Raw genomic sequence first — 22,136 nt, forward strand, 5'->3', positions numbered from 1 at the left:
CTACCATTTCCAACAGAAACGGGAGTGGGGGGGGGGATGAACATATGGGGACAACATAGAATTTAAATAACTCTTTTAGCCCTGTACACTCTAGGAGAAAACACACTTTCCCTATACCTACCCTAAGGCACACAAACTCCTCTATATCACAGAGTAAGAACTATGGAAGACCAAGAGTTTGATTAAACAAACCCCCTGCATGAAAACCAGGAGAACTGGGAAAGAACAAATCAGAAGAGCAATTTTGTTGGTGCACAATTGAGTGAAAGGGGGGGAGAGACGGGGGGGGGGGGGGGAGAGGGAGGGGGGAAGAGGGAGCGAAGGGAGGGAGGGAGAGAGGGGGGGAAGAGGGAGCGAAGGGAGGGGGGAGAGGGAACGAAGGGAGGGAGGGGGGAGAGGGAGAGAGAGAGGGAGAGAGAGAGAGAGAGAGAGAGAGAGAGAGAGAGAGAGAGAGAGAGAGAGAGCAGAAAAAAAAGCTAGGCTATGGTATGGCCTTTGAGGTTTAAAACATACAATCCAAAAAAATTAATAATTTACCTGCACTTTATAAATTCAAGTTTATAAAATAAAAGTGATATTTTTCTTTAAAAAGGAGGAAAGAGTAGGAAACAGAGAAAAGAAAAGAAGGGGGGAAAAAGAAGAAAAAAAACAGCACACCATTTCCACAAGAAGGACCCAGTCTGGTCTAATGCATTCTACTCAGTAGCCAGGGAAGGGAGACTGGTAGGCAGGTACCTCGCCCACTTCATCAGGGTCACGCCTCCCATGATTGGAACGGTCTGTCTGCACATCACAGTCTTGACAGTCCTGGAGAACCTGTAAACATGTGTCACGGGGAAGGAACAGTCATCGCACCCCTAGGACAGGGCTATGAAAGAGAGCAGCGCCCGCCCCACCTGCCAATTCCAGAAACAACTGCCGACGCTGGTCAGGTGACTCGCTCTCAGCTCTGCAGGATGGCCCTTCAATACTGTCCACTGCGACCTCTGCACCCCCCCCCCAAAACGAAGCATGTTTTGGCACCTGTGCTGAATGCTGCTACGAAGGCAAGCAAGTGCAAATAAAAATAACAGTCATGATTTGAGTCACATTCAGAACTTTTCATAGAAAAATATAAATATATTCCCTGAATTGTAGGACAAAAAAATAACCTCCACAGCCAGCCTTCCCCACGAAGGCCAGCCCGTCCCGTGCTTGGTGGGCTGGCTGCCCTCACTCAGGTCATAAGGTGCAATCGTCAGAATCCATCACATTCTCGAAGATCCTCTCGTCGTCGCCGTCGTGGTACCGCACAGTCCTGCGACCCTGGTTGCGAGTTCTGATTTTGGACCGCCGAAGCACCTGCTTCGACTGCGCCGAGTCCAAGTCCTCCCAGTCGTTGTCTTCTACGTGGAGACGGGGCCGCTTGGTCCGACGTTGCGGCCTCCCGGGCCTCACCTTGTTGGCTGCGTTTGCTGCCCACGGCTGACCTCTCCGGGCTCCTCTGGCTTTGCCTTTTGGTCTCAGCGTCTTGGTTTTTGCATCCACGGGGCACTCAGCCTCTGACTCGGTGGCAGAGCCCAGGTCGGACTCGGCTGGAGCCCGCTGGGACTCCGGCCCACACTTTGAGGCCTCAGTGGCTCCCGAGGGACTCTGGCCCTCAGCCTCAGGGTGCAGCCTCTTCCTCCCAGCCTCCAGGGGCTCCTGGGCCCCGTCTGGCGCCGTACTGAAAGGCGCCTTCCCGTAGGTCCGCAACCGCCGGCCATTCCACCTGCGCAGGCCGTAACTCAGCTCTTCCTCGAAGCTGCTCTCAGCTAGCACCTTCCGCGCCTGTGCCAATCTCTGGCTCGACTCACCCTCGGGCCTATGGCTTTTGGCAGCTTCCCCGCAAGATCCGGAGAAGGAATTCTTGATGGGAGAAGGGGCCTTGGGAGTCTCAGGCTGGCCCCTGGGCTGGGAATCACAGGCGCCTTCAGATTCAGAGTCAGCACCTGCAGACTGGCCAGTGCTCAGCCTCCTGCCCATGGCATCATCCCTGTCAGGTGGTGCAGTGCAGCGATGCCCTCCCTCCGAGTCACTGGAGGCCTGCGGGGCTGGGGGAGGTGTGGACGGGGCCTGTTTTCTGCTGTCCCTGCTGCGGGTGCACACAGTCACGGTGCTGCTCCGCAGCCAACTCTGGCGGGCAGCCATACTTGCGCACCTTCGGGGAATCCGCCGGAGACCACTCCTGGCCTGGGACGGTTTCTTCACCTCCCTGGAGGTGCTGTCAGAGTCACTGGAGCAGACCCGTTTCCTGGGGACCCGCCGGCGTGGACCGAGGTCTTGTGGCACAGGATCTGCAAAATAGAAAGGAAAGAAATCCTCCTTAGGTCTCTAGTAGATAAAAATAATGGGGTCCATGCAATGCCAGCCCCGCAGTCAAATCAAGCAGAACTCAGGGCTCGCCTCTCTTGGGAGTTTGTGGATGCAAGCCGGGACAGGCTGGCTTCTCTGTACAGACTAGCTGCACCCAAGAACAGACCCCAAACCCTTCACCACTGCTGAGGCATTGACGCTGCAGCCATGTCTGCAGTGAAGGATCTGGGAGAGGGCAGGTTTGGGGACTGCATGTGGGGACCTGAGAGATGTCAAGCCTATGCTCTATCCTTGGACCCCAGCACCAACCCCTTTTAATCATTTTTTTATTTAGGGGGGTGTTAGTGGCACACCCAGCACTTGCTCAGGGCTTATTCCTGGCTCTGCATTTAAGGATCACTCTTGGCAGGCTCAGGGGATCATACAGGATATGAGGGAAGCATCCTCCTGCTGTCCTTTCTCACCATCCCCACTACTTATTTATTATCCCCCACTAGCCCCGGGGGTGGATGCTGTGCTCAGAAGACCATATGGAATACAGGGCTCAAACCCAGGTCAGCCGTGTACAAGGCAAGAACCCTCCCCACTTTGCTATTGCTCCAGCCACCACCACCCGCCCTCCCCCCATTTTAATCTTGGCTTTGGCTGCCTTATGCCCCTGCATGTTGCTCAACAGCTCCCCCTGGCCACAAGTACAGATGAATAAAATGGAAGAGTGCTTCAGCACTGAGAATGGGTGAGACCACACCCATTAATGATGGAGCTCACCTAGGAAGGACTTTGGGAGCTTGAGGTGGTGACTCGCAGCATAGGAACTGTCTGCCTCGACACCAGAAAAACTAACACCACGGTCATCATCTCCCCTAACGACAACCGCCATATTCCCCGGATCACACCGAAGAACACAGACATGGAGCAGCAGAGGCTGATGAAGGGTTGGTAGGAAGCAGGCAGGGCTGGGGAGCCAAGGGAAGGGGGTGGAGGGGTAAGGCTCAAAGGAAAAGGCACAAGCGGGTCAGTCAGTGCTCCACACCCAAACTCTAATTACCTTTCACAGAACTGCTGGTGTTTCCCTTGGGCTGGTCACTGCCTGACTCTGACCCAGCCTCAGAGCCGTGTCCTGAGCAGTGCTGGGAGCCGGGCCTGGGCTCAACTGGCAGCGACCCAGCAGCAGGACTCCGTTCTGGGTCATCTCCGGGATCTTGGTTTTCGGATTCCGAGTCCTCAGAGTCACTGAAAATCTTGGCTTTCTTCAGGAAAGTGGCATTCCTCCGGCTGGCTCCAAGCTTCTGATCTGCACCCTCTCTGGGGCCAGTGCTGGGCTTGGCCTCAGCCTCAGACGCACTCTGGGGCTTGAAGGTCTGCCCAGACGTCGAGGGGCTGGTGCCTCTAAGCCACGGGCTGCTGGGCGGCTCCAACTCAGGACTCTTCCTATCGTCTTCAGAAGACTCAATTTTTAGGAACTTGGTCTTGGCAGGGGCCGGGAGATGGGGTTTGGAGCCAATGGCATGCCAGTTCTTCCTGGCCACCTGCAAGTTGCTCTCTGATTCCGAGTCCCCGCTGTCCAGCCCGTTGGCCATGCATGAGATGGCAGTCTGCTCAGCTTGGCGCTGCTGCCGCTGCTCCTCCTCCTCCACTTCTGATTTGAGGCTCTGCTCGTCCTCGGAGTTGTGCAGTAACCGTTTCCTGGCCACGGCCGAGGCCGTGCGGTGGGGCAGCCTGCGCCCAGAGCAGGCGCTCTCAGAGCTGGAGTTGCCCTCAGCATCGCTCATGAGCTTGATCTTGTTGGCCGCCACAGCCGCACACCTGCGTGGCACTTTACGGTTGCCCCCAGCCCGGCCCGGTGGACGCTCAGCAGCCTCTGGCGTCGTGTGGTCAGAGTCGCTCACGTACACTCGCTTTCGAGTAGCCTTCCGGCCACAGCCGTTCTCCAAACAGACTTGGCCTAGAAACAGAAACATCCACATCAGAGGGACTGGGGGCTAAAAGGGTAGCACGGCGGGCAGGGGAGGGTGTTCACCTTTGCAAGTGGGTGATTCGGGTTTGATCCCAGGCACCCTGTCGGGTCCCTCAGGCACTGCCAGGAGTGATCCCTGACTGCAGAGCTAGGAAAAAGGCTGCAACACAGTTGGGTACAGCCCAAAGACCAAACAGAGGGAGAGGAGAGGGAAGAGAAGAGAGAGAGGAGGGGAAGGGGAGAAGGAAGAGGGGGAGAACGCAGGCTCAGCCAGGCCGGCACCTGCATCACCCATAGCCCCAGCAACATGGAAGCACCTGCAGACCCTCGTGGACAGTGATTGCTGAAAGTGCCCGCCCTAGAGTCCCCATCACCCAAATGAGTCAGCTCTTCCACAGTCTATCTATCCCTTTCCCTATCTCCTGGTCCCTCCAAACCACCCACACAACTGTCTCCTTGAGGAGCCTGGTTCGGGCTCTTGCTGCACTGCATGAACCCTGGCACTGGCCCCCCAGCAGACATACCCCTGGGCCTTCTCCCCAAGTTCCTCTGGGCAGCACGGGTCCTGGTCACGCGCAGGTGGCCGCTTCTCGAGGGCTCCCCAGCTCTGGAGCCGGCCCTGCTGTCCTCTGACGTGTCGGAGGCTGTAGAGAACAAAGAAGCATCTGAGGGACCTGCCCACTCTCTCTAGGAGAGGAACAACAGCTCACGATTCATCCTCTTCTCTCTTCTCTGCCAATGCCAGCACTTTGTGGGCTCTGGTCTCCCCACACCTCAGCGCGGTACCTTCCCCCAGTCTCAAAACACCGAGAACAGAAGAAAGCACAAACCCCAAAATTTTAGTATTCAAGTACATATTTGGCATTCTTTTTTTTTCTGGGGGGTGTTTGCGGTCTAGTCAACACCTGGCAATCAGGTGTTTCTCTTGGCTGTTCTCGGGGGACCTATCTGGGGATGGAGGATGGTCAGCTCCTTACAAGGCAAATGCCCTTCCTGTAGCCTCTCTGGCACTTGGCATCTAACTGAGATATCATCTTTTTGCATAAACACAGAACGTAATGCAAGCCCTGTGTAAGCTGAGGCCAGGGCTCACGTGATCAGTCTTCAGGTTCACTGGAACATGCCCTTCCGGAACCTGGTGTGGTGCTGGGAGTCTGTGAGCTCAAAGGCAAGGGACCCTCACAGGGGCATCTATGAGAATGCGGAGGTGGGGAGGAGGGATCATCGGCCCACCATTCACTTCCTCCACAGCTAAGAAATCATACCTGCTTTCTGTTTTGTTTTTTTGTTTTTTTTTTGCATTTTGTTCTCTCTTTATTTTTTTTTTCAATAAAACATTATTTATACAAGTACAACAATTTTAACCAATGGGAGCATAAACACATTTTGATGGCGGGAAGGATAAAGAGGAACCTGGCAGGATGGGGGGAGGGGAAGCAAATTCTTAAACAAATAGCTGATTGATATTTATTTAGCCTATTTTCCATTTAGATCTATCTTTTGTGCAAGCAATAAGGATCATAATTTAAACTTTAAAAAAAACATATCTATAACTATATGAAACTATATGAAACTATAACTATATGAAACTGGGCCTAGGTCCAAAAGTATCCCCAGTGCAAGAACTCTTCCAAGACCTCCCTGCCGCAAATTTTAATAATCTGAAGAAGGTCAGGGGATGTGTTAGGAAGATGCCTGGGAACCCACACACCACAAGAAAAACCCAAAAGACAATGGGAAAAACTGTACTTCCAACATAGGCATAAAACCTGTAATACGGGGCCGGGCGGTGGCGCTAAAGGTAAGGTGCCTGCCTTGCCTGCGCTAGCCTTGGACGGACCACGGTTCGATCCCCCCAGTGTCCCATATGGTCCCCCCAAGCCAGGAGCAACTTCTGAACACATAGCCAGGAGTAACCCCTGAGCGTTACTGGGTGTGGCCCAAAAACCAAAAGGAAAAAAAAAAAAAACCTGTAATACACCACCTCTTACCTGCTCTCCCCCAAATGTAAGGTAGTCCTCTGCACCACTTTGGTTTCTTAAAAACTTCGCTAACTTATTTTATTTTTACTTATTTTTTTTGTTTTGTTTTTTGTTTTTGTTTTGTTTTGTTTTTAATTTATTTCTTTATCTTTTTTAAATGATTGTCCTACATATATATTGGTGAGCACATACTTTTTTTAATTCCCTTTTTTTTTTTCTTTTTTTTTCCCCCTCGTTTTTGGGTATGTGACCTGTTTTGGTTATCCCATCAATCCACCCACAAATATACAGATATTATAATGTAGCACCACTTCTCCCTGCAAAGGCACACTAAGTAAAGGGGAAATCTTACATAAAAAAAAAAAATAATAACTAACAAGTTTAAGAAAAATCATTTAAGTTCAGTTTAAAAGTTTTTAAACAATTGGCGATTGTTAATTATACAAATTTTTTTTGAATGCTGAAGTCTTACAGAAGTTAGGAGGCATTCCCGTGGCATTCAAAAATAACCATTTTATCTCCTGCCAAGCTGTTTTCTTATAGACTTCCTGCAGCTTCCAGCAGTCCTGTCCTCATTCACTTTAAAACAGCCTGTCACCCCTCCTGCTAGCCCACCATTCCTGCCGGACCTGTTTCTGACTGACTCTGCCTAAGGGGAATGCTGGATGATACTCTGCCTGGCAGCCCTTCTATAAACCTTCAGCATGCCCACTGCTTTCTGTTTTTTATGGTGGGTGGGGGAGGTAGGGGTGTTGAGAAGTGCTCTGGGGTTACTCCTGTCCCTGCATTCAGGAATCAACCCTGGCAGGCTCAAGCGGTCCATATGGGATGCCGGGGATGGAACTCAGGTTGGCCGTGGACAAGGCCAGGACTTTGGCCAGCGCTTTACCCAAGGCTCCAGTCCCAGCAGAACTTTTTAAAGTCTTTTTTCTGACAAGCTCATGCTGCCAATCCAGGAAAGGTCATTTCTACAGGCACCACTGGGGGTGAAGAGATAAGAGTGGTGTCCCCGCCATTGTTCCTGAGTGAACAGGCTCCAGTGTCTGCCCAGGCGCAGCAAACCCGACCTCCCTAGCCCTTTACGCTCCAGGCTGTTCTGGAATACAGATTCTCCTCGCCTAACGACCTACCTGTTTAGCAACTGCTCACTTACGACCATAAATTCACCGTTACTTTATTTTTTTATTTTGTCCGCCCTCCTCCACATGCACCTCCCCCATGGAGTACGGAGGGTGGGGGGACGCCTGAGGACTGCTAAGAGTCACCTGAACCCATTTCTGGTCATCTGGGCTGGCACCCAGGGAGGGCTTGGAGTCCAGGGGAGAAAGACGGGGACGGCTGGGGGCCTGCCAAGCCTCCCAGCACTCCAGGCTAGGGAGAAAGGCTCTGGTATGGGGCCTCCCCAAACCCCATACCTGGCAAGATCCGGCCTCCAGAATTATTTTATTTTAAATATCCTTTTTCCATCTTGTACACTCTACAGTACAGTACTGTGGTTTTTGGTGCTTTAATGGACCTACTTTACTAACTTTATGTTCTGTAATCCATTGCAGTACTGTGTGTAAATGACACAACCTATGCAAATGAAAACAAGTGGAAGCTTTCAGCTTGATCTTTCTCGTCATTTAAGCGAGGAGTATCTGTACGGTGGAATATACAGAAAAGACAAAACAGACTCCAGGAACACAGCCACCTTCTCCCTTAGAGGACAAATACCTGAGCTGCAGACACTGGCCCCAGATCCCTTGCTCCCCTCGGAGATGCCTGTGTCATGGGCTGGCTCCCTCTCTTGCAACCCTCTGCACCCCCCGTCGCCTGTCTCCCCAGGCTCCCTAAAACCCAACCGTGGTTCCTATTGTCACAAAAAAGCTGCTCAAGACCTTTCCAGCGCAGCTGCCTTTTCCTCCTGCTGCTCCTGGCCACGGTGATTCTAGTTCTCACACAAGCATATCTGTATAACAGCCAACAGCCAGCGACAGCCACAGCCAGTCCCACCAGTCAGCTGAGAACTTAAGTGAGTCTGCTTTAAATGTAAACCAGGACCGTACCGTGTATCCCCAATAAACTCACAGACAACAACAAAAGAAACAAGTGCAAATTTGCATGACTGACACATTATTCAGAATCTGAAGGAGTCCCGTGTGCATCCCAAGTGACTGTACAGCAGGGACACAGATATACAGGTTCCTATTTGTCCCTTCTCTTGGCCCGTGAGCACTAAGCAATGTGACAGTCAGGGTCTCTGGTTTCTGCAACCCCAGGAATTGGCAGTGTTGCAAGCTCCTGTCCCCCATTCTCACCTGACGATGCAGACTCATTTGTCAGCAGGGAAGGTCGACTTTTCTGCAGCCTATCGGACGACCCAGTGGAATCGGAGTCCGAGGTGACCACTGAAGAGACACTCGCCCTGCGGCTAGCAGACTGAGCTGCCCGACTGGAGGTGCCCTGTGCGGGGGAAGTGGCCCGCTCAGGAAGGACTTTCCTCTGAGATTTGAACCGCTTCTGCTTGCTGTTTCTGACCAAAGACAAGAACAAAGGATGCTGAACTGCACAGCACAGCACAGACCAGGCCCGAGTCAAAGGCGCATATCTCTTAAACCTGGGGCAGTTTCAGACCAAGCTATTACAACACCCCTTTTTTTTCTCTTTCTTTCTTTCCTTCCTTCCTTCCTTCCTTCCTTCCTTCCTTCCTTCCTTCCTTCCTTCCTTCCTTTCTTTCTTTCTTTCTTTTTATTTATTTATTTATTTTCAGTTTTTTTGGGTCACACCCGGCAGCACTCAGGGGTTCCTCCTGGCTCCACGCTCAGAAATCGCTCCTGGCAGGCTCGGGGAACCAAATGGGATGACGAGATTTGAAACAATGACCTTCTGCATGAAAGGTAACATGCCTTACCTCCATGCTATCTCTCTGGCCCCACAACACCCCCTTTGTGACACCCATTCTTCATGGGACATCATTTTATTCTAGACTGAACTACACTGACTGTGTTCAGTTCTTCAGATTAAGGCAAAAGAAAGGGACTGAAGAGACTGGGTGGGTAAGACGCTGGCCATGCAGGCATCAGCTGCAAAGAAATCACCCAGCTGAGGCCAGAGCGACAGCACAGCGGTAGGGCATTTGCCTCATACAAGGAAGACCCAGGATGGACCCGGGTTTTCGATCTCCAGAATCAAATAGGGTCCTTCAAGTTTGCCAGGTCTAACTTCTGAGCTCTGAGCCAGGAATATGCCACAGTGTGTGTCACAAAAAAGAAAAAAAAAAAGACCCAGTTGGGGAACTTCGAGCACAAAGTAGGGGAAGCCCGCTGAGCAAGGAACCGAGTGGACTTCCTAATTGCAATGGCTTGGCGAGGACAGGGGCCAGAGAGACATTTCAAAGGGAGAGAGCACAGGCTCTGAATCTGGGATCCTCTGGTTCAAACCCTGGGACGGCACAGTCAGTTCCTAGCAACAGCCAATGATAGAACATCATGGAAAGACAAGACAGACTGTAGGACAATGCTGACAGGGTGGGAAGAAAGGATTTCTATTAAGTGCTGGGCCCTAAAACACATACTTTCAGGCCATTAAAAAAAAAAAAAAAAAAGGGGCCGGGCGGTGGCGCTGGAGGTAAGGTAAGCCTTACCTGCGCTAGCCTAGGAGACGGACCGCGGTTCGATCCCCCGGCGTCCCATATGGTCCCCCAAGCCAGGAGCGACTTCTGAGCGCATAGCCAGGAGTAACCCCTGAGCGCCACCGGGTGTGGCCCAAAAAAACAAAAAAAAAAAAACAAAAAAAAAAAGACTATTCGAGCCAGAGCAATAGCATAGCAGTAGGGAGTTTGCCTTGCACTAGGCCAGGCAGGACTGACAGTGGTTCAAATTCCATATCCTAATGGTCCCAGGAGCCTGCCAGGGGTGACCCAAATTTTAAAATAAAAAGAGTATTCTCTCTGAATACGCTTATCTAATAACTTTTTCTTCTTTTTTTCTAATGACTTTTAACAAAAATAAATCAGATGTGGGGCCAGAGAGATAGCATGGAGGCAATGCATTTGCCTTGAATGCAGAAGGACATGGTTCGAATCCCGGCATCCCATATGGTCCCTCGAGCCTGCCAGGAGCGATTTCTGAGCATAGAGCCAGGAGTAACCCTTTAGCACTGCTGGGTGTGACCCAAAAACCAAAACAAAAAAAATCAGATGTTATCATATATAATTTAAAGCAAACCAAGCCCTCCTCAAAGGCTGCAATAGCCAAATCACCTGGTACTTTGGTTAGCTTGATAGACGCGATCACTGTTCTGGCGTCGCTTGAACCTCTGGCTTCTTCTGAGTTTTTCACTATATTTTTGGCCAATTTTAAAATCAGAAGAGATCTTTTTCATTTTTTCTTCAAATAAGGCAGACAATCTCAAGGTCATACTGTAAATCTGTAAGGATATGAAAACAAAAACTAGAACTACAAAATATCGTTTAAGGAGCCGGTGTGGTCGTATAGCAGTAGGGCAGTTGCCTTGCACGCGGCTGACCCAGGACAAACGAAGGTTTGATCCCCAGCACTCCTATGGTCCCTCGGACCTGCCAGGATTGATTTCTGAGTGCAAAGCCAGAAATTACCCCTGAGCACAGCCAGACGTGGCCCATAAAAACAAAAACAAAAAAAGCACAAAATATCATTTAAAATATACCAGCATAAATTTTAAGTTTTCACATAATGGCCATACTCCATTTTTTTGCCCTCATCAAACCTACGATTGTATGCAGTGAATGTGGTAATTAATGAGGTCACTGTCACCCCCATCTTCTGTATTACCTTACCTGATGGTAAGACTTGCCCATTTCTGGGAGGGGTCCCTGGTAGGTAAGAAAAGGATTTCCTCAGGGGCAGGAAGGGGATCGATTGGAGGATTCATTGAGAGATGAAGTGAAGAGGAAGATGGGGAAGAGATCGGTTGAATGCAGGGCTAAGAATGGAGATGACTTGAAAGGTTTTAAAGCGTAGGAGCCACATGTGGTGGCCAGGGCCTGAAGAAAGCTGATGTCTCTTGAAATCTGACTGCTGTGAGTCTTTTCCTCGCGGCTCCCCTGAACCCTCAGACCCGTGGGCTGGAGGGAGTTGGAGGAGCATGGCCCAGGCTGGAGGAGAAAGGCCTCCCCCTCCATCCATCTCACCATCATCCACCTCTATCCAGGACTCCATAATTAATCTGTTTACAACAGTCACTATACCATTCTTATTGGTAACTGTTTATTTACTTATTTAATCTGTTTCTTTTGGGCCACACCTGGAAGCACTCAGAGTTACTCCTGGCTCTGCATTCAGAAATTACTCCTGGCAGACTGGAGATGTCAGGGATTGAACCAGGGTTGGCTACATGCAAGGCAAATGCCCTCGACCCACTGTGCTATCACTCCAGCCCCCAGTTACAAAGGTAAAAGAGATGCGGATTCCTTCAGTGACAATCCATATTAGGGGGCAGAGTAGCAAACCTGTCAGTGCTCAAGCCTTACTTCTGCCTCTCTGCTCATGGATCACTCCTGAGCAGGACTTGTGGGACTACATGGGGTGTGGGGGTGTGCAAGGCAAATGCCCTACCACTGTATTATCTGCCCTTCAACACTACTTTCTAGCTAGAACTGGGCATCAGACCTAAATACATACACAGAAAATTCAGAGCACACCATTCAGGCTTTAGCAAGTGAAATTATAGAGAACTATGCAAAGATTTTACTAGTATTGAGTCATAAGTGAACCAACAAGAGTGTTTCAGATCTAACACACAAAACCAATTGTGTTCCTAAGCACTTATAATCAACAATCACAAAAGTGAAGAAAGCAATTGTATTCATAGAATACAGAGGAAAGAAACTCAGACTTATTTTTGAAAATAAAAAATTACTGCCAAACGGTACTGAACAAAAATAAATGAAATCTGATCCTTTGTGGATCAGGAGGTGCAGAAAAAGTGTCCTGGCTAAGGGACTGCTTGCCCAAAGCCAAAGCTGTCAACATTGTCAACTTAATCCCAATCAAACAGCCCAGGGGCACTTTCTCGTCCCTTCACAGAAAGGGAAAAAGTCAACCCTCAAGCCATAATGAATTATCCTGAAATCCAAATTAATCTGGATACAAAACTAAGTGGGAGGAAAACCCAAGACTTCTGGTTTCCAAAGGTACAGCGAGTGCTGAGTGAGGTCCCAGGGCAGAGAAAAACAAACACACACAGAGTGGACAGATAGGACGAGCTCAGAAATGAGTCTGGGCACCGGGAAGGCCCCGACACTATAGAACCTGACCACTCTTCCCCCAAGTCTTTCCCAGTAGAATCCAAGGTTGGACAATAGCTCAAGTTGTGGAGAACATGCTTAGCACACCAGGGCTTTTAGTTTGAGATTTGTGTGCACTAATTGTTCCCCACCAGCCTCTATTTAAATAATATATATATATATAATATATATAATATATATATAATATAAAGATATCATATATATATCATCATCTCCAAAGACCTATCATGCGCTTTTAACATGTAAGCCCCTTTAAATTACCTTTGATCTTTTGTTTGGTGTGTAAGCTTTCGCGTTACTAAATATCAGCCGGATATCTTTGCAAAACTCCAAGGGGCTGTCATAATTTTCTGCTTCTAAAGTTTCCCTCACGGTTCCAAAGTCCATTGGAGTGTCTATGATATCCCGATAGTCCTGGGTTTGAAAGAAAAAAAAAAAAAAAAAGAAAGATCCAAACCCTGCTTTTAGAAAAGTAAATAACTCATGACTTTTTTTTTTTTTTTTTTTTTTTGGCTTCTGGGTCACACCTGGCACTGCTCAGTGCTTACTCTTGGCTCTACACTGAGAAATCACTCCTGCAGGCTCGGGGGACCATATGGGATGCCGGAATTTGAACAATCGTCCTTCTGCATGCAGGGCAAATGCCTTACCTCCATGCTATCTCTCTGGCCCCATACCTCATGACTTTTAAATATGTTGAATAATGGGGCCGGAGAGATAGCAGAGCAGTAGAGCATTTGTTAGAAGTATTTGCCTTGCATGCAGAAGGACAGTGGTTCGAATTCCGGCATCCCAGCCTGCCAGGAGTGATTTCTGAGTGTAGAGCCAGGAGTAACCCCTGAGTGCTGCTGGGTGTGACCCAAACACCCCCCCCCCAAAAAAAAAGTTGAAAAAAATGTTTTAATGAAGGGCCACACATTAAGGAAGAACTATACCCAAATGCTCTTCTTGGTAGCAGCACATAGAACTATTTCACTACTCTCTTTCTATCCTTTGAGTTTCAAATATTCCAGAGTAAATATACAATGCTTAATCTTTTTTCATTTCAGTAGAAACCTCATCTCCAGTCCCCTCTTAAGAGTACAGCTACTTTTATTCCAATTCTAGTTTTCTTGGGGCTGACCCTCCTTACGTCACCAGGTATACTGACTCCTCCCAGTGTTTCATACTCCTATTCCTAGTTACTCAATGGATGGCGACCAGTGTCTATAAATTCAAGAACACTGTAAACAATTGATTTTTCTAGCAGCTATATTGGCAGAGAGAAAAGACAGCATTATTTTTTTGTTTTTGTTTTGGTTTTGGTTTTGGTTTTTGGGTCAACCCGGCAGCGTTCAGGGGTTACTCCTGGCTCTATGCTCAGAAATCACTCCTGGCAGGCTTGGGGGACCATATAGGACGCCGGGATTCGAACCAATTGACCTTCTGCATGAAAGGCAAATGCCTTACCTCCATGCTATCTCTCCGGCCCCGAAAAGACAGCATTAATCCTCAACATCTTACCCTCCGAGTTTAAACAGCTATCCTCTCGATCTCCTCTCCACAGACCAAGAAAAGCTCCAAACAGCAACATCGGCAACTTACCGGATATTCCACCAAATCAACAGGCTGCCTGAATGGTTCCGAATCTTCACACTGAAAGATCAAGTTCACGAGTTCCTTACACTGTCTCTTCCAGTTGTTTTCAATATAGTCGGATGCTTTCATGTTCCTTCTGTTCCAGTCCCGGGCCTACAAAACACACTAGTAGTGTGAAAGGTGCCTGGCGCAGGGAAGGCCACACCCTTGTGGCAGTGACAGCGAGGAACTGAGCCGGGCTGTCCTGAGGCTACATGAGCCACTTTCCTGGAAAAGCCAGAGTTTGTTACATGCGTTACCCTCTAAGCCTTCCTTTTCATGCTCTCCCCGTTTAAAAATGGTCTCAAGAATAGAAAATCTTCCGAGGGGAGAAGAAAGGCAATTAGGGGCTACACGCCGATTCTAAGCACCCACGGCCTTAGCAAAACCCCAGGACCTGGGTAGTTCCCGGGGTTTGGGGCAACCAAAGGGTCCTTGAGAGGAAGAAACGAAACTATGCCTGAAGATGCTGCAGCAGACAGGCCCGTCTGCCCCACTCCCCATCTTTTGTCCTAAGCACACAGCATCTCTGCCAAGGCACATTCCTCTCAAGACTTTTTTTTGGGGGGAACCATACACAGAAACAGGGATTGTGACTCCTGGCACTATGCTCAGGAATCACTCAGGTGGAATGTGGGGGACCACAGAAGGATATAGGGGTTGAACCTGTGTAATGGCAAACACCTTCATCACTGTCCCACCTCTCCGGCCCCTCAACTAATCTTAAGGCCTCACCCATTTCCCCCTCCAAAAGCTCTATGAAACTAAAAATTTAAAGAAATCTTTAATTTTCAATATGGCCATCATCCTGTTCCAAAGTAACAGGCAGACACAACCCTGGGTTTCTCCAGCCTTACAAAGAAACCTGAGGATCCCCACAAAGCCAGGGTCACCCTTCTTTTCCACTTGATTTAGCTTGGTTAATAATACTCTTCTTTTTTTTCCTTTGGTTTTTGGGCCATACCCTTGGCTCTGCATTCAAAAATCACTCCTGGCAGGTTCGGGGGACTATGGGATGCCAGAGATCGAACCTGCGTCTGTCCTAGGTCATCTGCATATAAAACAAATGCACTATCACTCTGGTCCCAATACTCTTCTTCTTTTCTCTGATTTTTGGGTCACACCCAGCAGCGCTCTATGCTCAGAAATCACTCCTGGCAGGCTCGGGGTCCATATGGGATGCCAGGATTCAAATCACCATCCTTCTACATGCAAAACAAAAGCCCTACCTCCATGCTATCTCTCTGGCCCAATACTCTCCTTTGTTAAGTGTTCTTTATACTCCCAATCTCCTCCTGAGGACCATTGGAATCCCAACTCTTCCAACTACATCTCACCTTAATGTCTGCTGATACTTTCTCCCACCCTGGTTTAAAATATTCAGTATGTCTACAGATATGAACGACTCAACACCTAAGCCCTTAGGCTGATTTCCAAACAAGACTAAACAACAAAAATAAATGAGGTAGATGAACTTACTCTTCTCCTTCCAGAAGATGTTTTAGGAAGATCACTATCATCCTAGGAATACAAAATCAGGATACATTTAGTGGCAAGATTCTACCCCCATAACACGGCTCCCACCCCCATCCCTTCCAAAACGTTTGTGCAGGTCCTGACTTGTCCCAGAAAAGTGTATGCGTGCAAAGGGGCTCTGGCTACTGTGCTTACTGGTGAACTGAGGACCTGGAACCGGCCGCAATAATCAGAGCAAACACTCAACAGGCGCTGCACACAGCGGGAAATTTGTCCACAAATATAATTACATGAAAACAGAATATATTTATTGGGCCAGAGTGATAGCACAGTGGTAGGGCATTTGCCTTGCACATGGCTGATCTAGGACAAACCTGGGTTTGATCCCTGGCATCCCATATGGTCCCCCAAGCCAAGAGTGGTTTCTAAGCGCAAAGTCAGGAAGAACCCCTGAGCGTCACTGGGTGTGGCCCAAGAAAACAAGGAGAATATATTTGTCTGATATAGCCTAATATGTAAATATGCATATATATTACACATGTAACTAATATATAGTCTCCTATTGTTCAAGATTTTATATTCTACATATTACCCTGTTGCCAATATTACATTACCATACAATATACACTACCAGTATACTCATTTCTATTTTATAGTTATTCCTATATGTATATTAGCAAGAACCTTTTGCTTGTTTGTTTTTGGGCCACACTTGATGACACTCGGGATTACTCCTGGCTACGCACTCAGAAATCACTCCTGTCTTGGGGGGCCATATGGAATGCCGGATATGGAACCGAGGTCAGTTCTGGGTAGCGCGTGAAAGGCAAACACCCTACCACTGCGCTATCATTCGCAATATATACATATTCCTATATGTATATTAGCAAGACCTTTAGTGGAACCACAGAGATGGGTATAAAAACTGATACAATTTGGGGGGGCGGGGGGCACACAGCGACACTCAGAGGTTACCCCTGGCTCTGCACTTTGGTTCCCTTTGGTTTCTGGGCTACTACTTAGCAGTACTCAAGGGCACCCTGCAGTGCTTCACTCAAACACCCCTGGGGTGCTACGGAGGAAGCAGGTGGCCTTGGTGTAGACACACACAGGCCTCCCCAGCAGGACACAAGCTCCTGCTTCTAAAGCTGGTCACCAGGCCTCTGTGCTGTTGCTATTCCCTTTGGAAACCAGCAAGATTTGGGCCTGCAATCTGAAACTTTCTTACCAAATCCTCAGCATTCTGCTCATCATTTTCAGATGTGGTAGAAAGCTCTGAGATATTTGTGCAGTCCTGATTCCTGTAAAACAGATTCTCTTTTAGCTAGGCAGTTGTAGTTAAGGGTCACCGACGAGTTAAACTCTACGGGAAACGCTACCATTATCTGAACATTAATTGCAAGAGAAATGAATACAGGTTCCGGCCTTGGGGGGGGGGGTCTCATTTCCAGGAGCTTTCACCGACTTTGGGTGGGCAGATGGGTGAGCTGTTTCCCCAAGAATCATCATGTTACATATAGAGAATAGCTGACACAGAATAGAAGCAAGCACTCGAGGATTGTTAAAAATACATAAATCATGGAGCTGGAGAGATAGCATGGAGGCAGGGCATTTGCCTTGCATACAGAGAGACGGTGGTTCGCATTCCGGCATCCAATATGGTCCCCCAAGCCTGCCAGGAGCGATTTCTGAGCATAGAGCCAGGAGAAACCCCTGAGCACTGCCGAGTGTGACCAATAAATGAATAAATAAATAAATAAATCAGAGAAACCTTCACCTTCACTTCACTGAACACACAAAAGGACAAAGGCCAGGGAAGTGAAGAAGTCAGAAGGTGACAGAAGTGAGCGAGTACTAGACTCAGGAGCCCAGTCAGGGGAGGAACAACCAAGCCCTCAGCTGACCTACACAGAGCCAGGCCAGACTCGAGGCCTCAGAGGGAAAAAATAAGGTCAGTGTTTTCTTTTTTTTTTTGGGGGGGGGGGGGGGGAAGAGCAGGTGTCACACCCAGCAGCTCTCAAGGGTTACTCCTGGCTCTGCGCTCAGAAATTGCTCCTGGCAGGCTCGGGGACCATATGGGATGCCAGGAATGGAACCAGGGTCTGTCCTGTGTTGACTGCATGGAAGACTGACGATCAGCCGCTGTGCTACCTCTTTAGCAGGTCAGTAGTTTCTTATTTGCAAGAGAGGTTTAAAAAATAAAGTCTCGAGGGCCAGAGTGATAGCACATCAGTAGGGCATCTGCTTTCCACACAGCTGACCCAGGTTCGATTCTGGGAATACCACATGGTCCTCTGAGCCAGTCATGAGTGATTCCAGAGTGCAGAGCCAGGAGTAACCCTGTAGCACTGCCAGGTGTGGCCCACCACCCACCAAAAAAAATTAATTAAAAAATAAATAATTTTGAGGACGGTAAGATAGCTTGGAAGTAAGGTGTTTGCCTTCCAGGCAGAAGGAAGGTGGTTCAAATCCTGGCATCCCATATGTTCCCCCATGCCTGCCAGGGGCAATTTCTGAGCGTAGAGCCAGAAATGACCCCTGAGCGCTGCTGGGTGTGACACCTGCTCCCAATTAATAAAATTAATAAAATTAATAAAATAAAATTGGCAAGTCTCAAAACTGTCTTCTTGGGACCGGAGAGATAGCATGAAGGTAGGGTGTTTGCCTTGCATGCAGAAGGACGGTGGTTCGAATCCCGGCATCCCGTATGGTCCCCCGAGCCTGCCAGGAGTGATTTCTGAGTATAGAGCCAGGAGGAACCTCTGAGCGCCACCAGGTGTGACCCAAAAACCAAAAAAAAGGGTAAAAGTCCTCTCTTACTCACTCACTGCTGAGGGTCACAAAAGAAAGGCACACAAGTGGCAGCAATTACAAGCTGGAAAGAGCACAGTGGGGAGGGCGCTTGACTGGTACACAAGTGACTTGGGTTTATTCCTGCCACCACATAGAGCAAGCACTGAGCACTGCCAAGTGTGACCCAAAAAACCAAAGGAACAAAAAAAGGGTAAAATCAATGGGGATTCTAAACTGATTATAGTGAAAAAAAACAATGATGTAAAAAATTATAATATATATATAAATTTCTGGGTCACATATAGTGATGCTTGGGCTTACTCCAGGCTCTACACGCAGGAATCATTCTGGTGGTGTTGGGGGGAAGGAGCGCACCTGTACAGGATGTCGGGAATTAAATCTGGATTGCGCTCATGCAAGGCAAGCACCTTACAGCTGTATTCTCTTTTCAGACCCTCAACAGATTTTTATATACGCTTAGCCAATAACGCTGAAGTAATCTTAACAACTCACAAGGGCACCATAGTTACATAAATGTTAACGCTGGAACACAGGCGCACGATGTAAAGGCACTTTCCCTAACAGCCAAGAGGCCACCACTTACCTGATGAATTTTAAAAGCTGATCAGTTATCTTCTTAGCTGATCTTGCAATCACACTCCCCGGTTCATTGAATGTTCTGGCATTATGTTCTATGTATCTGACTTCCCAGACTAAGGCAGATAATCTCCTTCAAAAATGAAATCAAGAAAAAAAAATAAAGCAGCAAACAAAAAGCTACAAGGCAAGTCCAGTATTCCCATCTGTTAAATCACATGGCCTATTACAGTCAAAATAAAAAAAATCACACGAGTCGCCTTCTCAAGCCGTGAGGGCTGGCAAGATGGGATGCAGGTTTGGGGAATGCAGAGGCAGCTCAGGGAGGCCAGGCCCTGTGTCCCAAGTGTAAAAGGACCCAAGTTCAATTCCCGACACTGAATAGCCTGGCAAGCGCTGTTTGTGAGGTGTGGCCCGGGTGGGCACTAGTACCTTTGGCCTAAACACCACCACACCAGTTGGAACAGCAGGGAAGGAATTTGCCTTGCACACGGTCGACCTAGGTTCGATCCTCAGCTTCCCACAGAGCTCCTTAAATCCCACCAGGAGTAATTCCTGAGTGCAGAGCTAGGAGTAACCCAAGCACTACTATGTATGATGGCCCCTACAAGTAAGCCTGTTCCATATATTGAGGCCTGAGAGGTAGTACAGCAAGCAGAGAACTTGCTTTGCACATGGCAAATCAGATCAAACCATGGCACTCTAAATGGTCCCATCAATTGCCAGGTGTGGCCCAAAAACTAAATCCCCCTCAAATTTTTTTTCTATTGAACCAAAGTAGTAGTACAGTGGGTAGGGCACTTGCAGTTGATTCAGATTTGACCCCCAAGCCCACCGGAATAGCTCCTGAGCATCACCAGTATGGGTTCCTGCAACCCCCAAAAATCGCATTGACAACAAAATTTCATTGTTATCAGTGCTTTGTAGGGAAGGGGAGGGGAGAGGAGGGGGAAGGGAAAGGGGAAGGGGAAAAGGAAGAGGGAAGAGAGGGGAAGGGAAAGGGAAAAAGAAAGGGAGAAGGGGAGGGGAGAGTAGGAGAGGGGAGGGGAGGGTAGGAGAGGAGAGGGGAGAGGAGGGGAGGGGAGGGAGGCCGGAGTAGTGCACAACGGTAGGGTGTTTGCCTTGCACGTGGCTGTCCTTCGATGGACCTTGGTTTGATCCCCGGCGTCCCAAATGGTCCCCCAAGCAGGAGTAACCGGAGTGTTACTGGGTGTGACCAAAAAACAAAAACAAAAGCAAAACAAACAAACAAAAAAAAGCAAGGCAAGTATCAGGCCCAGAGAAATACAGAAATGAACGCATTTGTCTCGCATGTAGGTGACCTGACTGGGCTCAATCGTCATCCAGCACCACCTAGACGAGCCCAGAGCATTGCGAGTGATCCCTGATCAGAGCCAGGAGCAAGCCCTGAGGACCACCAGGCTTAGCCCAAACACCCCACCCCTAAAAAAGATGATTCCAGAAAAATAATCTTTCATGGCCCAATTATTAAATAAAAATAGTTAAATAGAAATATTAATAAAACAAATATAATGCCCAACTACATATATAATGATCACAAACGCTAACTACTTCCCAGAATTTGGCGTGTGTGGGGCAAACACACCCAACTCTGCACTCGGGGATCACTCCTGAGGACCCTATGGAATGTCCGGGACTGTGCCTAGGTCAGCCAGGTTCTGGGCAAATGCCCTCACTGCTGTACTATGGCACCCGCCCACCCGCCCTGGGCATGATTATTTTTTGTCACTGAAAAGCTGACCTGAACTTGCCTGTTCCCACCCTCCAGGGCAGGACCAGGAAATAGCTAGAAGACAGAGAAGCAGAACCCTTTACCCTCCCCCACCCCTACAGCTCGCCATCGTCCACTGTGGCATGCGACCAGACTGCTCTGCCCACCTGTAGAAGCGGTTGACGAGACGCATGCGGATGGTGTAGAGGTCAGTCGGGTAGGCCACCACGGTGCAGTACTTTGGGTACGTGCTGAGGTCCACGGGGCCTGCAAACGCAGCCGCCATGTCTGCAAGCACAGCAGGAAGCAAGTCTGTCAACAGCCCTACTAGGAGTGAGCCCTAAGCATACAAATCACAATTGTCCCTAAGCACCAACTGTGTGGGTCCCATCAACCAGGGGGAAAAAAAACCAAAGGCAACAAAAATTTAGGGGCTGGGGTTGAAGAGATAGTGTATCTTACATTGTACCAGGTCAACTGGGGATTGATCCCCGGCATCCCACTTTGACCCCAAAAATGAAAGGGGGGGGAGTAAGGGAGGGAGGGAGGAAGAGAGAGCAAGAGAGAGAGGGAGAAAGAGAGCGAGAGAGAGCAAGAGCAACAGGTTGGAACAATAGCACAGCAGGCAGGCTGCTTGCCTCAAATACAACCGACCCCAGCTGGATCCCTGGCATCCCATATGGCCCCCAAAGCACTGCAGAGCCAGGGGTGAACCCCTGAGCATCGCTGGATCTGGCCCCAAAACAAGAGCAAAACAACAAACAAGTGAGACAAGCTGTGGGTCGGGGGTGGCAGGGCATGGGAGCTCAAAGCACATTCCTGCCCAGCACACAGCCCAGAAGTATCAGCTGTGAGCCCAGCACACCTGATGCCCAGGAGCCCTGGCGGAGAAAGGTCTCACCTGCACAGGCAGCTACAGACGAGCCCAGAGTGAGCACCAGCACAACCCCTGCTCAGCACCACACCCCGACCAGCACAGAAGGAACCAGGCGACGAAACTTCTGCAAGGACTTACCCAGGTTCAAAAGCTGGTCTATGCCGCCAATGATCCGCTCACATTCCTCATCCCTCGACTTGAGGCCCCATTCACCAGCTTGCGGCTTGTACAGGAGTTTCTCTAGCTCATCCGAAGTGACAGAAATACTAGCTCCTAACTCTTTAGGGGCATCGGCTACCATGCCGTTTCGTAAAAAAGACAAAAAAAAAAAAAAAAAAAATCAAACAACATATACTACATATTCAAACCACAGACTAACAAGCACCAGAAAAATCGATTCTTCGATCCTAAAAACGCAAATTCTCCACCCAATTGAGAACTGAGAATAACCTCAGAAAGGCTACAGTGAGCCCAAGTCCCTAGTACTGGCCAGTGTTCATTAC

At 48.9% G+C, this 22,136-nt stretch overlaps 1 protein-coding gene across 1 annotated transcript in view; it reads right to left on the reverse strand.

Annotated features, from left to right (window-relative positions):
- Positions 1-518: 518 nt before the first annotated feature.
- Positions 519-22,136, reverse strand: part of BRWD1 (bromodomain and WD repeat domain containing 1) — an 88,309-nt gene continuing 66,691 nt past the window's right edge. The window contains exons 29-40 of the mRNA XM_049785383.1: positions 21,772-21,927; positions 20,924-21,044; positions 19,032-19,157; positions 16,863-16,935; positions 15,638-15,679; positions 14,126-14,272; positions 12,803-12,955; positions 10,517-10,683; positions 8,574-8,788; positions 4,816-4,935; positions 3,383-4,279; positions 519-2,315 (exon numbers count right to left, since the gene is read on the reverse strand). Coding sequence (XP_049641340.1) covers positions 1,222-2,315; positions 3,383-4,279; positions 4,816-4,935; positions 8,574-8,788; positions 10,517-10,683; positions 12,803-12,955; positions 14,126-14,272; positions 15,638-15,679; positions 16,863-16,935; positions 19,032-19,157; positions 20,924-21,044; positions 21,772-21,927 — 3,311 coding nt within the window. The 3' untranslated portion in view covers positions 519-1,221. The remainder of the gene's footprint in view (positions 2,316-3,382; positions 4,280-4,815; positions 4,936-8,573; positions 8,789-10,516; positions 10,684-12,802; positions 12,956-14,125; positions 14,273-15,637; positions 15,680-16,862; positions 16,936-19,031; positions 19,158-20,923; positions 21,045-21,771; positions 21,928-22,136) is intronic.

Source organism: Suncus etruscus, chromosome 13 (genome assembly GCF_024139225.1).
Source record: "Suncus etruscus isolate mSunEtr1 chromosome 13, mSunEtr1.pri.cur, whole genome shotgun sequence".
NCBI lineage: Eukaryota > Metazoa > Chordata > Mammalia > Eulipotyphla > Soricidae > Suncus > Suncus etruscus.